Here is a 17,486-nt window from a genome sequence, read left to right as displayed (position 1 = left end):
CGATAATGTTCTTTCTTTGGATTATTCTCCCGCAGATTCCTCACATCTGGCCCTACCATGAAAGTGGTCTGCAGTCGATATTTTGTTGTCCGCTTCTACTGAGACGTGACTATGAATACTGATGTATCAGGCACAGTTTGTTGCTTTGCCTTGTAATGCAGTCAGTCACTGACTTTCAGGACAGTCCTGTTCCTCATTTATTTAAACAAATGTTTTTGGGACTGTTTTCGGCCCGAATCCGATTCTTCCTACGCAGCCTAATGACGTAGTATATATGGCGGCTAACGTCACGTCCGGAGCAGATGAGTGGCATGGTCGAGTCAAGAAGGATTGACGGTCGAGTCGTACTGCTCCCCCTGTCTGAATAAGTTCCGAACAGCTGACGCTGGAATTGATATCAATCTGATGAGGAATCTGCGGTAGAAGAATTCATAGAAAGAACATTATTGGTAAGTAATTTGTTCCTTTCCAGCTGTGTTACCTTGCTACCTTCTACCACAATTGGCAGCGCAACTTTGCAGTATGAACTACTATGAAGGGAATCTGCCACCTTCCCTTCAATAATGCTCCATTAGCTGCTGCAGCTCTGTGACTTGTCTGCAGCACGCCACTGGTCACTGTGGCACATGCCCATCTATGTGGATGGTCCTTCCGACTTACATTCTGCTACTGCAGTGAAGTAACTTCTTGTTTGACTGGCGTGAAACCACTGTACAATGTTAGCCTGTTTCACACAGCAGAAACCAGGTGGTCACTGACTTTCTGGCAGACAGTTTGCCACTCTCTGGTGCAAAAACCTACAGAACAAAGGATGTGACAACATAATGCTTAGTGCATTAGATATTCAGGTTGAGACATGGGGGTGAAAAGTTTTAAGTGGAGAATCAAGGCAATTGGATAAACAACCCCTCAATGGTTCTGGTGGCTTGAAAAATAAATAAATACAAACACTGCTTCTTATCTAGGACCTTGTGTGTTTTAGGAATACTAAGTGAGGAAAAAGGTTTGGCATTCGGGTGGTATTCATTTTCCACTCCCGAAGCCTCTTTCCTTCTCCATGGGCGGTTTCCCTAAAATCTGTCCTAAACTTCCTGGATCTTCCCACCGTCACTTTCTCATGGTTATCCCACTCTGTTGAGGTTCCTATATTTAGGGTCTTGGTGTCCTCTAGGATTTGGTGCCAGCATATTATTTTCTTGGACGATGATCAGCTGAGGAATGTGGGGGACCCACTCTCTTCGTCCTCCTATATCTTGTAGCGGGTGGTGGCCCCCAGCTCAATGGTTCCTCCAGGCTCATCACTCAGCCCAGATAATGTGGATTTGTTACAGTGAACATTTAGCATATTTTTGGCCATTCGCATTCTGCAGCAGGTCAAGCCATGAAGTAAATTGTTACGACAATTTCTGCGAAGCAGCTTTTTGCATCCTATGCCATTGCACCATTGGCTTATCATATCTTATACTGTGTTTCCATTGCTATTTGCGTTTCATAAGTCTTATTCTTTTTTTTTTATTGTGTTCTAGCCGAACAATCGACTTTTCACATTGCAAAAAGATAAACTATTAAATACATTTAAAAATACAATTATACAAAATAGAAAGAAAAACAGAACAACAAATAGATAAACCTTGAGTTATAAGGAAGCAAAACCCAGCTCTTTACACACTTTAAGAACCTTGATAGTCAAACAACCTTCATGCCCAGATGTCACCCTTTCCCAGAAATTCATAGAGGACAACCACAGCCCCCTATCCACGAAGTGCGACAGAGACCTGCCTCTCAGGTCCCAAGTCCCACTACAGTCGATCATTATGTGTGTAAGAGTCTGAATTCCTGATTTGGCACAAAAAAGGCAAAGGTTATCCTCACATAAATGCTTATACTGTATGAACTTGATTTCTCTTATGGGTACTAAATTCAGGCGAAACCTTCAAGATTCTGTTCGCCAGCATGAATTAGGGAATCGCCTTAAGTAAGTGGGCAAATAACCTCTGGGTTTATCATGCGAAGACAGTAAGCCTGCTAGAGAAGAGCAGTGCATCTCAAATATTGTACAAATCCAATCCATCCTTTTTAGGGATTCTTTAACAATTAAAGGATTCATAACAAGATCATTTTCCATGCGCTCGCACTGTTGCAGGATCCTTATCGCATCCGTCTTCAACCCTACTAGAAACTGATTAGAAGTCTCATTTAATGATTCACCAATTTCTTCATACAGACAATGCTTTTGTGGAGCAAGTATCACAAATCTTTCGAAATCGCATTAACTGTAGGCCCAACTCATACCTCAGGCAAGCTATAGGAAGACTGTGGGGGTAGGTTCAGCACATCCTTCCACAGTTTCCCCTCCAGTCCAGTTCAGTCTGTTACCCTGGCTAAAGGATTTGAGCCCAATCCATACATGAAGCAAGGGATTACTTTAGGTATGTAAAACTTCACCACAGGGACCAAGGAGAATTTATAATAAACCAGTTTCTTCATTTGACAAGATAACTGAACAAGTGTATCCTCTAAATCCAAGACTAGTTGGGCCATTGTGGGGAAAGACTTCAATCTGAAACCTAATTAGTACCCGGCGCCAAATGAAAATTTAAACAAATGCACCGATTGGAGCGTTTGCGAGTCTTGCCTTACAGGTAAGTAAGCGCATGTTGCGGCGTGTCCCTCACAGCAATCTTCCTTTTTTTTCTTCTTTTTTTCAGGCCAACATGGATAGGGAGAAGGGACTACACGTAGTCCCTTCTTCTTGTTCCATGGCGCCAATGTTGTATTTACATTTTATTTACTTTAATGGTTGCCATGGAAAGGGTGAAGGGACTATGTGTAGTCATGTCTCCCCTTCCATGGCAGCCATTTTCTTTGTTTACTATGGCCGCCATGGAGAGGGAAAACGGACTACGTTTCCAGTCCGGGGCAGCCATGTTTTTTTCCTTTTTTTTCCCGGTTGCGAAACGCAGCACTTCTAGCAACTGAAAAAAAGGCCATTAGTACCCCTGTCTAACAGGGGGAGGGGATTACTAATTACAATAAGCCCCTCCCTGGCGGGCCATTACCATGTCCGGACGCGGTAATGGCCTGCGGGCTCAGGGCGTATTGCCTAAATAAGTCACTTCATTGACGACTGCAATCTTTTGGTCATTTAGCGTCCAGCTGAAAACAAGCGCATGCTTAAGAGGTCTTTTGAATTTCACTATATTTGATTATGCAGGATTTATCTGTAAGTCATTTAACCCTGCATAGTCACCTTGAGCTAGCTAGCATGCACTGGAGGCCTATGGGGGTACAGTCTAGCAGGACTATGTCATCCGGACAGGCTATCGAGTGTATTCTTTCTGTACCAGAGCAGACTGATCTAACATCTCTGCCAAATCAGCTAAGTGCAGGTCAATGACCCCGACCCAGACCCACAAGTGCCTGTCCAACTTAGCACCAAAATACCTGAATTGTAAATTCTCTAAAAGCCAATCTGACTGCTGGGAATGTTCATGCAGATCTACAGTAATTGCCAACAGTGACATAGGCAATCCCCATTGTTTCAACTTCCCCCACACGCGCTCCCTATTTATTGTGTCAAAAGCTTTCGACAGATCTATCCAGTTGCAGAACAGGATGGGGCCACCCCTCGAAAAAGACACGTTACACACTATGCTCATAATTAAACCATTCAGGGAGGTGGAAAGTCCCCATACGAAACCCTATTTGGTGCCTAGACAGGATCCCTCTACTCACCGCCCACGATTCTAATTCTCCCAATATCACCCCATCAAAAATGTTGCTGTCCGTGTCCAAGAGGGCGATCGGGTAGTAATTTACTGGGTCTGCCCGAGCGCCCTTCTTATATAAAGGGACCACAATAGCCAAGCACCAAGAATTTGGCAGGCGGTTTTTCTTAACCACCGCTCTGAACAAAGTCAATAGTACTATTGACCATAGATCTATGTCCAACTTTAGTATATGATGAGTCAGGCCATTAAGGCCTGCGGCCCTAGAGGAGAAAGATTTGGAAATCAATTCAGCAATTTTTTCCCTAGTCAGATTTCATGACCATGACAAGCCAGGCGGGAGCTCAAACTCTAAAGCTGAGGGTTTCCTATAAAGGTTTGTAAAATAAGCCTGCCAAGATGCTTCAATTACTGCATTACTTTGTCTACTACTCTGTGAGCTCTGCAAGGAGCTAATGAGTGTCCAGCAATTATGAGAGTTAGCCTGCCCCACAACACTCAACATCAGTTCCCCATTCCTTTGATGGCCCAAATACCTTTAAGACTTTGACTAGTTTTTGTAATCATTACGCAGTTTCCTGAGTTCATGCATATACACTGACATATCAAGATTTTTACTTTTCAAAGCCTTTATGGACTGTCTCAACTCTCTTTTCCGGGTCCATGTAAGATCATCAAAGGTATGTTTATAATAGACCCTTGGCTGTCCACCATTAGTCTTATAACTGGAGAATTAGAGTTCCGTATAAATTCTGTGAAATTGACAGGATCACAAAAATGTCTCAACTTATAATCAAAGAGTATCGAAAGAGAATTGAAGACTCAAATTTAAGCCCTTTCACATTTTACCACTCTGCCCCCAAAGTCGCAGTGACTGTGGGGGCGCACAAATGAGGGCAACATTTTTGTATATTTTTGTGGCAGCAAAATCACAGTTTCTTAAAGGATCATAAAGTGAGGAGAAGTGTGATCTACTTTGACACAGCGTCTGGTCAGCTGGCTCTTCAAGCAGACTACCCAGAAGACTGTGCGGATGTTAAAAGTTCCTTGGCAGGCGAATGCGGAGCGAAAAGTGAGGAGAAGTGTGATCTACGGTGACACCGCGCCTGGTCTGCTGGCTCTTTAAGCAGACTACCCAGAAGTCTGTGCGGATGTTAAAAGCTCCTTGGCAGGCGAATGCAGAGCGAAAAGTGAGGAGAAGTGTGATCTACAGTGATCTTCATGAGCTGAGGCTGCTGTGGCTACTCTACTCGGCCTGTTAGGTGTGTTTCACGCATCGGAGAAAACGGAAAAGACGGTAATTGAGAGCCAGTAGTTATAACAACTAACTCAGCAGCTTTTATTTATCATCATGGTGTTTGTGCACATAAACTAGCGAGCAGTGGGAGACTGTGGGGCTAGACCCTTTGATTCCGTCCACGCACTGACTTCATGCGACCCGGTGGTTCCGTCTCACTAACTGCCGTTTCTAGTCACCTGTAGTGTGAACTGTACTTTGTGAGATTTATTAGTAGAGAGCGACGGGAGACTGCGGGGCTAGACCCTTTGATCCCAGTCACTCCTCTGTCACATGCAACAAGTTGCTATATACTATTCTTAAATTTGGAAGTTACTCAAACAGTGATTATGATCAGCTTAAGCCAAATCACGCCCATTGGAGGGCAACGCTAAAAGCTCAGTGTGCGCACACCGTGAGTAGTACGCCGAGGAGGGGTGGTGGAGGGCAAAGTCCCTCTGTGGCTTTTGTAGCTTACGGCTAAAGAAGAACAAATTGAACTCGACGTTATGCTGACTAGATCCTCGAAGTCAGGCATGCCTCTAAAAATTCTACCTCCTAATTCTATCTCCTTTGTCTACAGCCAACCATCATGGTATTGGATTGTTAGCTCAGCAAGAGAGCTTGACTCCGGTCAGGGGTCTGGACAGAAAAGGTACAATGGTGAATGGGGACATTCGAATGTTTTGCAGCGGGTCATTGTCAGCCCATAGAGCAAAGAGGGCTTTGGGCTTGAATCAGATACAGATGACTGGGGGTGTATGCAGTGTGGAATCTTCAAGAAAAAGTCCCGCACCTGACTCATCCCGCCCTATCCCGGTCACAGTACCGGACCATTTTTCTGTTTCTACATGCCATAATCCTCGCCTGCATGAGTTATCCATCTCTGACACAGCATTGCTAGACTCGTTGACTCCAGGTGCGCGTCTCCCCATTACCACACCGAGTTTAGCAAAAGTGGTGTGGGATGCGGGCATTATTGACCTGGACATGAATGGATCGGCATTTTCTGATAAATGCATGTCGGATAATTTGTCTAGCATGCCTATGATGTTTATGGAGTCCTCTCAAAGCTCTGATGATCCCTCAACTGCATCGATCGAGTTGGCAAGTGTTGGCCCATGTGTGTGCACCCTAGGCACGAATACTTCTTTTTGCCTTGAGATGCGCTCGCGGGGGACTAGCACCCACTTGGTTTTGAATGCGTCGGCCATCCTTCAATCTAACATTACTTTGCAAGCGTTAAACGTGGCAGTTCACTCGTTAAGAGACTTGTTATGTTCTTTAGATCAGAAAGTCATGAAACAAGAGAATGTAATTAATGAACTTTTGTCTAATTCTAATGGGTGGGGGAAGGCATCTATGTGTTCAGTAGCCTCACAAACAATTCCAGAGGTTGCCCTCCCAATATTGTCATGTTCACTTGTAAGTAATCTTCGAAATCAGGGATACAGGAGTATTTTACCTTGTATTGATTCGGTCATATATGAGGCGGCCTCTGTGCCTGCGACTAGAGAATTGAACGCACATGTGACATGTGATCTTCGCCCTGAGTGTGTTCAACCATCGCATTTAGCAACTGCCCAAAGAGTGTATTCAATTTTTAATTGTGTGAATAACAAAGTGACTAAATTGAGAAATGGGGCGAAGGCTCCAAAAATGCAGGTGCCTAATAATACAGTTGAAAAGAAAGCAAAGATGAAATTACCAAAAAATCAACCAGCTCTTAAAAGCATAGTAAGAGTTATGGCTAAACGCTTCCTGAAATCAATCTTGGTACCAACTGTTGCAAACAAAAAATTAAGTGTGAATGCTTCTGATGGAATTAAAAAAAAATATAGGAGGTTGAATCAAGCTAAGCCAAAAGAGTCTTCTAAGGCACTTAGCGTAGGGGTGGTGCAAGAATATTCCCCTTCAGACGCCCCGATGAACGTGATTTCCCATAGCTGATGGCAAAGGTTGGGCCATCAAAGCCTCTTTCGACGACTGGAATTAGGCAGCTTGGTGCAAGTGAAGCTACCATCCCTTCTAGTATGGAGGAGGTAATGCGACACAGAGCAGAAATAAGGAAGGCAGTAGATGCTTACATGCAAGGTCATCATCTCCTGTCTTCGACACCGGGGGCTCCTACCACTCTGCAGTGCTTGTCTAGTAATGAAGCCGAGAAATTGGCAAGTGCTGCGAGACCTGCCACAATTACCAAAAATATAAGTAGTGATAGAGCCAGTGATCTGGTAGCACCTACCTCGAGCACAACTCCGGTTAGAAATGACATCAATCACCTGATGATAGGTGACTCCACAACCACTGTTAAGCCAATAGTGCCGTCACACATGAATATCCCAAGTGAATTTTCAAACACAGTGCTATCTCTTATTAAGAATGCACTAGTTGACTTGGGTATGAATATGAAAGGCAAGGAATCTATGTCTTCTAGTTCATCAATAGGTAAACAAGAGATTAAGAGAGACCTAAAAAGTAGATCTCGACCAGCCCTATGTTCCTTGATTCTCAAATGCAGACAGGCTCTCTGCACCAAGTATGATTTAAATCGAAGCGCCGTTCTGGCAATTTTTTCTGATGTCCAACCATTACAGGACATTACATGAGCTGATTTAAGTCTGGTGGAATTTGTGTCCAATCAGAACTTAAATGCAGTTCGAATTTGGATACAATCCAGAGTGATTCAAAATTTAGTTTGGCAAGCGAAGAGCCTCTTGTTTGACCTGGGTTTTGCACTTAGTGTAGAAGCAGACAGTATGTCCAGTCCATTAGTAACAAGCAGTATGGAATGCGCACCAAATTTCAAAATCCTGCCTTCAATTGACACAAACAATAAACAATTGTTGCAAGGAGGGGTGCCCTGTCCTTGCAATTGCAATTCAAAATGGAACTAATTATGCAACCCCATAGGTCTTCATTCTCTCTCATTGGTCAGTTGGAATTCTCGAGGCGTTAAGCACCTCCTGAACAATGACGAGAGTGGGTTAAGCAAGTTTGATATAATCCTCCTTCAGGAAACTTGGCTAATTTCACCCCTAATTTGGGCTGAGGACCAGGTTCATCATGTTCCTGCCATAAAGTCCCTGATAGGCAGACCATCTGCGGGACTAGTGGTGGCATTAAAAGATGGCTCGGATTATTCGTCCGATCTTTAGGCAGCCCCAAATCCTTATATGCAACTTGTTTGAGCAGTTATTCATGGTGGCGTATATGCAATTTTCAATATTTATTGGAATTCTGTAGCCATCACCACAGATATGTTTTTCAGGGATTTGAATGTGTTGTTTGACATGGTGGATGAAGATCAAAGTATTATTCATCTTATTTTGGCTGGGGACCTGAACTTGAATTGCTTTGCAAAAAATGACGAGCAACAATGTGAGAGGTTGGTGCGAGAACTCGTTAGTCTCATTTAGAAATGTATACATTTTGAATGGGGCCATTAGTCCAGATGTCTCTTCGGCACCAACTTGGCATAGAAGTAGCTCTTCTTCAACCATTGATTATGTGTATGTGAACTTTGAGTTATGGTCTAAGATGCACGCGTCTAAGGTGTCACCGTCGACGGCGAGTGACCATGATCTGCTGTGTGCCAGTTGACAATCCGGCTCAAGAACTGAGGTCATTAAGCCAAAGGCATCGAAAAATTGTTGTCTAGTGGTTAACTGTGGTGGGAATCGTTTATGATGGACGGAGAACGCTTTGATTCATTTCAATCAAAATCTCCCTGACCCGAACAAAAGTGACACTTGGCAAACGACTATGGAGTAGTCGTTTGGCGTATGGAGTATCGAGCAACTCTTTACCAAAGTGATGGTGTACATATGTTAACCATGCTACCACAGAAAAATATATCAACAATGTGGGCCTCATTAAATCAGCAGTGGGTGAACCACTTCGAGCAGTTGTATGCCCTACCTTCTAACTCTCAGCCTCTGACTTTACCTCAGGGATATTCGAAATTTTGGTTGCAATTGGATCTGGTTGAAATTAAACAACTAATTATGACTTCTAGCAATTCACGAGCTGTGGGCCCTGACGGAATTTCTAATTATATAATGAAAAAACACTTAGAAATTTGGAGCTCAATTCTTTTCAAGATATATTCAGCCATTAATCAACAGCAAAAACTACCAAAATCTTGGACTGAAGCGATCACAATACCCATTTACAAAAAAGGCGATCGCCAATCACCTGTGAGCTATCGTCCAATCTAACTGTTAGATGCTCCCAGCAAAATATTTTGTAGAATCATTCTGAAGGAGCTCAACAAGTGGGTATCCGGTAGTCAATTTGAAAGATCCGCTTCAGTCTGGATTTGTAAAAGGAATGGGAACGATCCCTAAAATCATGGCTCTTTCAATAATTCAATCAAAACAAGCCGATGGTGGTGGTCCATTGTACTTAGGTTTTATTGATTTCAAATCAGCATTTGATTCTATAGACAGATCAATACTTGCAGACAAACTTAAGCAACATCATTGTCCTCCATCTTTATTAAATTTGGTAATGCAACTACATCTGAACACCTCTATGCGAGTGAAATTAAACTTGGAAGGCAAATTGTCACCCCCAATCTTAACACACAGAGGAGTGAAGCAGGGCTGTGCCCTTGCCTCATTTCTGTTCAATTTCTTTATTCTGGATTTGGGACCTTCACTGACGAACTGCACTACTGACGCTCCTCGCATTGGTCATCAAAAGATAGCAAATCTGTTATATGCGGACGTCTTGGTCTTGCTTTCTTAGACACCTATTGGTTTGCAAAATATGCTGAAACAATTGGAAATGTATGTCATAACTAAGAATCTAATTGTAAAAACCACCAAATCGCAAATTCTAATTTGCAACAAAAATCCAAAAAACCATAGTTTGAGGTGGTTTCTTCATCAATGTAAACTCTCAGTAGTTTTAAGATACAAATATGTGGGAGTCTACATTAAACATCAAAAAACTCCAAAAATTCAAATGTGTGAAATCAAATCGAAGCTAGGACCCTTGATTTCTCAGTCAAAGATACTCCTAAGAAAATTTGGGAAGTTTTCACTGAAACATGTCATATACTTTTTTAAATCAAAGGTAGTTCCGATTATACTATATGGGGTGGAGCCTTTTGCTCCGCAAGATCGTTGGGTTTGGGATGGTTGGGAAGCGAAATACTGGAAAGCAGTCTTAGCCTTACCGCCCGGGACACCCTTGGCCTTACTGCGATTCAAACTGGGCTTAACATCTTTGCACTCTCAAGTATTATAGAAACAGTGTGCCCTGTTGCGAAAATTATTAGAAGGGTTAGGGAAGCCATCCCTTCTGAATGTATTAGCCCAAAATGCGTTCTCCTCCGATGATGGTTTATCAAGAACGTGGCGGCACTATACTCTAAATGCAGCAGCCAATGCCGCAGTAACAATTGAGCTCTTGTTAACCAACCCAGATTGTGGGAAAAGAAAATCTCTGAATATGATTGGGTTGGCAACATGGCATTGTGTTCTAAACTTAAGGATTTCAACTCAAGTGTGTTTGGCTCTAAAAGGTATGGAGTGACAGCTGATTATTTATTAAAATTTCCATCTCACTCATATCGTCGAAAATTATTAAAATTTAGACTGAATCAGTACGAAACGAAAGACATCTTGTGCAGAAGGTGATTAATATCGAGAGAGCAAAATTATTGTCGGTTCTGCTTGATTAGGGAGCAGAGGGAAACTCTACAGCACCTTATAATCAAGTGCACAGCATTGGATGTGATAAGGGTAAAATGTTTTGGAAAGAAACTCACTGTACAGAATCATGTAGATCATGATCAAATATGGAATGCGCTGTTCTCTAATCCGAGATTAACTGTTCAGATTGCCATTGTGCAATTTTTAGACATAGTATTGCCTGGTACTTCAAGGTGCAAAGTGGGAGCAATGATTTCCTCTTCGGCATGAAAAATGTGATTTTTAGTTTAGTATGAGTATTATGAGTATTGTGATGTATATAAGTTTTGTAGCTTGTTGATGCACTATATTAAGTCTGTAGTTTGTTGATGCACTGGAATTATGATTTTTAAAGATCTAACATTTGAAAAGTTGGTTTACCAACTGCAACAAATAAATAAATAATGATAATAACAATAAAAAAGGAACATGTGCTCAGGTGATTCACCCTTTGAAGGATACAAATCACTGCATTCCGGTTCAAGTTAGCACCATCACCCTATTATTCCATCTATCATCCCTGGGAAAAAAGGGGGCTGCAAAGAGTATCAGGGGTGAGAGTGGAGGTGGATGAGGAGAGAAAGAGAAGAATTTGAGGTGGAATTATCAGATTATAAAATCCTTGTGTGAGGGATAAGGGAAGGAGAGAGAAGGAGTTGTGTGCCGTAACAATGTTCATAGAAGCACGTTTTTGACTTTGTAGTGGGAACAATAAAAGGTAGAGAGTAACATATTTTGATTGTTTATTTCAGGTATGCAATAGTAAAGGAAATTGTCACTGCAAAAAAGGATGGGAACCTCCAACATGTACAGAATTTGGAAATGGAGGAAGCGTGGACTCTGGAAGCCGCATACGTTTACTCACTGGTTAGTAAAGTTTAACAAAAACATCTTTTCTACAGTGTACATTCAGCAGTTTTAGCAGTCAATACAATAAATAGATATAAAATACAAGTAGGGACCATGATGCAAAGCACATCAAACAATCACTGCGTAATACGTATTGAGGCTGACACACCTGTATTGCAAGAAAGAAATAAGGAAAAATTATTTGCTTTGCACTTCAGAAAATAAAGTACAAAATGAAAGTTGTTCAAATAAAAATCTGAATACATAATCTCAACAGTACAATAATGTTTAGCTCTAGTTCAAGAGAGCTTTACAGCCAGAGTTCATGCATCTGAAACGGTGATAGGTTTTATCATTTGTTATTCTCTTTGGCTCTATAATTCGACCATTTGGGAGTTTTCATCCTTCAGATAGATTGTTCAATATATCTTTATATTATTAGGTGTTGTAGTGTGATGTGAATGCAGCCAAGACAGAAAGAGACTGGGAACCACAGCGCTCGTACAAGAAGTGATCACATGCAAACTAACCACGAAAAGACTATTCATTGGTTAATGGTGACACTTCCGCTGCAGGTGATTGTATCTGAGCGTGGCAGCCCTGCCCAGGAACTCCACCAACTGAAAAACTAGACAATTACAATTAACAGACATACGCCCAGTATGCTGCAGGAGTGCATTATCAAACCCAATTGTAAATATAACCATATTTCATCCTGCACAAATATTTATAGTGCTTGTGCAAACAGGAATTCAGCACATCCATAGATTCAAAAAGGATACATTTCCAATAATCAATGCAGACACCCCAAAAGAGGCAAAAATAGAAAAGAGCAATGCACACAAAATGAAGACATCCCATTTAAGATTATGCATGGTTTGCTTACTGTGTCACATCATAACAAGCAATTCTGACCCATATTGGTCTAACAAACACAAACTACCCCAATCTAACCCATACAAAATGAACTAAAAAAATACCCAAAATTTCAAAAAATAATAAGGACAAATGCGTACCTTGATTGTGTTGTCACGCCCACTCATATTGAACAACTAGAAATCAAGAAAGTATCCCAATTTAACCTGAGCACGTAGACACGCAATATAATGTTTTCAATAACTCGGCTTGTTAGCCAAGCACAAAAGTCATAGTTATGTTATGTTATGGTTTCTTGTATAGCGCAAGGTCGGCCAAGGGTATCATGGCGCTCCAGAGGAGAAAGAGACCCCAAGCACAAACCATCAGCCCTTCAGCAATCATAATTAGAAAAGGTGTGTTTTTATAGCCTTCCTAAAGGCCAAATGATTATGGATATTTTTCATTTCAGCAGGCAGCTTGTTCCACAGCTGTGCTGCTGCAATAGAAAAGGCACGACCACCAAGCCGTACACGGCAGAAAGATGGAACACACAGCAGGCCGGCCAACTCGGATCTCAAGGAACGCCTGGGAAGGTAGCGGGAAAATTTAGTGCACAGATATTCTGCCCCCTGTCCATGCAGAGCACGGTGCACAATACAGAGTGCCATAAAATCAGTGCGCTGGGCCACCAGTTACCAATGCAAACGACGCAGAGCCAGGGAGACATGGGCACCATAAGGTAATCCAGTCGCCACCCGGGCTGCGAAGTTCTGGAGGCGCTGCAGGCAGAGGATCAGACCCTTGGGCTGTGCAAGAGAGTGAATTACAATAGTCCAACCAGCTAGATATTATTGCAACTACAACCAGTGGCTGCAAGGCAGACGGTATGAAATGGAGGACTTGTCTCAAGATTTTCAAATGGAAGAACCCAGACTGGCAGACAGATGATATCTGGGAGTCCATTGATAAGGTGGCCGTCATGATAACTCCCAAATTTGTAAGTTTCATCGCGGAAACAGGAAGAGAGCCAAGAGAAGAGGGTCAGAAAGTTGAAATCCATAGTGAAGAATCGGGAGAAGAACCCACCACCAGCACCTCCGTCTTGTCACCATTCAGCTTTAGCCAGTTAAGTCCCATCCACTCCCCCACAGCTGCCAGGCACTGATGGAGGCACAACGACACCGAAGGCCCGATCAAGATCTAACCAGATCAGGATCTGGGTGTCGTCGGCATACGAATAGAACCTGATGCCGAAGGAGTGGATGAGGCATTATAAGGCCCAGATGTATATATTAAAGAGAATAGGTGACAAGGCGGAACCCTGGTGTACACCACACATGAGATAGGAAGGTTTCGAAAGAAAAGGAGAAAGCAAAAGAGATTGAGATTTGTCCTCGAGAAAAGAGGAAAACCAGGCTAGAACTTGACCAGAGATACCGACTTCGGCTAGGTGGGATAGCAAGGTAGGATGGTCAACGTGTCGAAGGCTGCTGAGAGATCTAATAGTATCAAGGCTCTGACATCTCCTGCATCGACCAGCCTGGCCATGTCGTCCTGGACAGAGACCAGGACGCTCTCGTTACCTCTGCCTGGCCGAAAACCAGACTGGGCAGGGTAAAAACATTTTATTAGATACCATACGATATCACTTACCTAACATGAGTCAAATTTCTTTTGATTCTCTAGTTTCATATCTGAGGGGAGTAATATCCAGAATATTTGTAAATAAACATAGTCTAAAAATGTATTATTATGCTACATGGGAGGCAAATGCAAACACGTCATTTGCAGAAAATGTGGGCAAAATCATCTTACCTCAATAGTCAAAACTTTATATTTCCTCAAAATTGCTGGATTCCCATCTGCTTATAATATCAAAGCGAAATACAAAAACCAATGCGGCACGGGCCAGGGAGGGAAAAGAAAACCAGGGGGACATAGCGTTAGTCCCAATAATAGGGCACCCACCCATCTGAACTACCAAACAACCTAGTTAGCATAATGCAACCCGCCCATACCTGGTAAGTACTTTTCAGCTTCTGAGTAAAATCGCGCAAGCGGCACCTGCCAAGAGTCACTATATTTATACTGAGAAACACTTGACTATTGTTCATAGATACAGAACGCAGTCCAACCTACCCGTCATCTTGGTAAGAATTAAGCCGGGCTTGTTTGATCATTACTGGCCTGTTGAAGACCTGACCTATTTCCAGCGTATGACACAATTGCAATTATAGTAAACAATTGAAAGAACAAAGCGTCATACACATTGAAAAAGCCCAAATTAAGCCTATGCTTATCTATTCGTAATCCTCCATTACATACACATTTAAAAAGCCCCAATTGAACCTATGCTGATCTGTTCGTGAAAACTCCATCATTCTGCCGAACAGACTGCCCATTAGTAAATGCTCCTATTGGCGGGTCGCCCCGCTCGGACATACACAATCAAATGTATGTGATTGCTGTATACCATTAAAAAGTACATAAGCACCTCAATTAGAGGTTACCAAGAGTGTATCAGCACATGTATGTGATTGCTATACATCTTTATTTGCAATATTGGCCCCTTAATGATAGGTTCCCATGGCTGCCCCTCCTGGTTTAACATCCAGTTGGTACGCCTTGTGCATTTCCATTGTCATGTTATTATTGGTGTGACACAATGGATCTACCTGATCCGACCACAGCTGATTTTACCGCGACCGGAAAGTTTGCATGAGAAAGGTGCGAACCACCAAAAGTTTGCACCTTTCTCATGCGAACACACGTACATGAACCTATAGAACCTATCCAACAGACACATCTCAAACTCTAGAAGAGACTATCACTGGTTAAAAATTTGCGACAGAGTACTACTTAAAACTATCTTACTTACCCACAAATGTCTTAATGATGCAGCCCCTCCATACCTAATGAATAGAATAAACAGAAAAACGTCCTTGCGACCTACCAGAGTTACGAATTCCCACTGCCTAGAGATACCCAGATCTAAGCTTACCAAAGCTGGAGGGAGTAGTTTCCCAGTCAAAGCTGCACAACATTGGAATGCCCTTCCACTAAACCTTAGAATAAATCAATCTTACACTAGCTTCAGAAACAAGGCACTAATTTGGCTCCGGTCTGTTGACACCTAATGTCTACCAACCTCCTATACTTGAAGAAACCCTTTGCTAGTTAACTGTTATTTCTTTATCCCTTTACCTGTACTTATACCTTCGCCATTCTCTTACCTGTATATATTTCTGTAATTATTTTGTCCTGTATTGTACCTATACCATGTTGTAACTAAGCTGAAAGTATTCTTTTCTTGTTGCGCCCAGCTACCTACGGTTTGGTGCGCATTACTAAATAAATAAACAAACAAGCATAACCACACCCCCACCCACACCAACAACACACCCATGACACCCCCCACCCACACCCCAACATAAACAAACCCCACTTACCTTTTTCTTCACGCTGAGTCCTTGCAGTGCCAGTTCCCTTTCACTTCCGTTATCGGGAAGCGGCGCTGCAGGGTCCTTTTTTTTTTTCTTTTCTTTCACGGGGCTGCAGGGGTTTCCGCCGCAACCCCCGCTCACTATACTGTAAAGTATACTGTAAAGTATAGTGAGCGGGGTGTTGCGGGGGACACCACCGCAGCCCCTGTTTTTTTTCCACGGGTGTGCTGCGGGGTGTACCCCGCAACACCCCGCTCACTATACCACACAGTATAGTGAGCGGGGTGTTGCAGGGGACACTCCGGTAGCCCCCGCAGTCTTTTTATTTTTTTTTACTTACCTGCAGTGCTACCACCAAAGGTTTGAACTTTTGTACATACAATTACAATTACATATTTCGCTGACAAGTCACCTTTTTTGCAATTTGAACAGTTTTACAATTGACCATTAACGACCTTCAAAATCATCCCGATGACAATCATGAGAAAACAGATAATTTATGATCTGTGTTTAAGCGAGTATGTGTCATGAACTACAGAACAAGTCCCTTTTGGACTTACTGGTCCTTGTCTCAACGGGGCTTACACTCCCTTGTACTTCCAACATGGCCGTCCACTGTGAAACACCTTCCTCACTCTACTCCTTGGACGTAGCGTGTTCTATTAATAGACCACGCCTCCCGCGGCTCCGAGCGTCTCAATGCTATTGCGAAGTAGCGACCAGACGAGTGCTCCGTAGCTCGCGGTATTGTTTTCCTTACTTCTTTCCATCCAAACCCATTCCTAGTCTCTTTCCTTCCTTTCTTGATTCCTGGACTCGTGTGCTAGTAGCGCACTCTGTAAATTTCCCGGATTCCTGGATCTTTACATCCCGGAACTTTGCACGCACGCTGGAGTCGGAAGAGACTTGTGCAGCCTTATTCAAGACTCGATCCGTCCACAAGAAGACATCGATCAAGAAATCCAGCAAACTTCGAACTCAGGTGAGAAGGGGGGAACTCCTTGACAGCTTGAGACGCCACCCGACCGAACTCGATATGAACATGGAAGCGGCCGTCCAGGACCTGATGCGTGGCATGCAAGAGCTATCAACCGAGTTGCAGAATCTAAAGGCGGAAAACGCCACTCTCAAACAATTAGTTCTATCCCGTGATTCTGCCACAAAAGAAAGTGTGTTGCTGGGCGGCATAGTGGACAAATAAGATGGGTCGGCAAAAACCCTTCGCGGATTCCTGGATTCATGTTTGGTCCACTTTAGTTTTAAGCCCTACTACTTTTCAACTCCCAGGGCTAAGGCAGGGTTCCTAATTTCCCACCTTTCAGGAAACGCCTTAACCTGGGCTACGCCCCTCATTGATTCCGGCGATGCTCTCCTAGATGACTATGATGGCTTCATACAAGCCCTTAAGACCATGTTTGACCATCCAGAGCAGGTCTATAGTGCCCAGGAACCCCTGTTAGACTTTCAGCAAGGATCCCAGGATATGCTCACCTATGTTACCCGATTCAAGCAATTAGTCAAGGAAGTTGATTGGTCCCCTGAGGCGAGTTTTACCCTTTTCAGGAGAGGACTGAATGAGGAGATTAAGGATGAGTTGGCCAGAGTTGCTCGCCCAAACTCATTCCAGGCA

The 17,486-nt window shown here is 43.0% G+C and overlaps 1 protein-coding gene across 1 annotated transcript in view; it reads left to right on the top strand.

Annotated features, from left to right (window-relative positions):
- The window catches only part of LOC138491245 (disintegrin and metalloproteinase domain-containing protein 9-like), a 2,911,326-nt gene that overhangs the window by 2,644,926 nt on the left and 248,914 nt on the right, over positions 1–17,486 (top strand). Inside the window, exon 18 of the mRNA XM_069617655.1 lies at positions 11,459–11,573. Coding sequence (XP_069473756.1) covers positions 11,459–11,573 — 115 coding nt within the window. The remainder of the gene's footprint in view (positions 1–11,458; positions 11,574–17,486) is intronic.

Source organism: Ambystoma mexicanum, chromosome 10, assembly GCF_040938575.1.
Source record: "Ambystoma mexicanum isolate Mex_15411 chromosome 10, UKY_AmexF1_1, whole genome shotgun sequence".
NCBI lineage: Eukaryota > Metazoa > Chordata > Amphibia > Caudata > Ambystomatidae > Ambystoma > Ambystoma mexicanum.
Note: the sequence above shows the minus strand (reverse complement) of the source record. Positions and strands in the feature narration are given on the sequence as shown.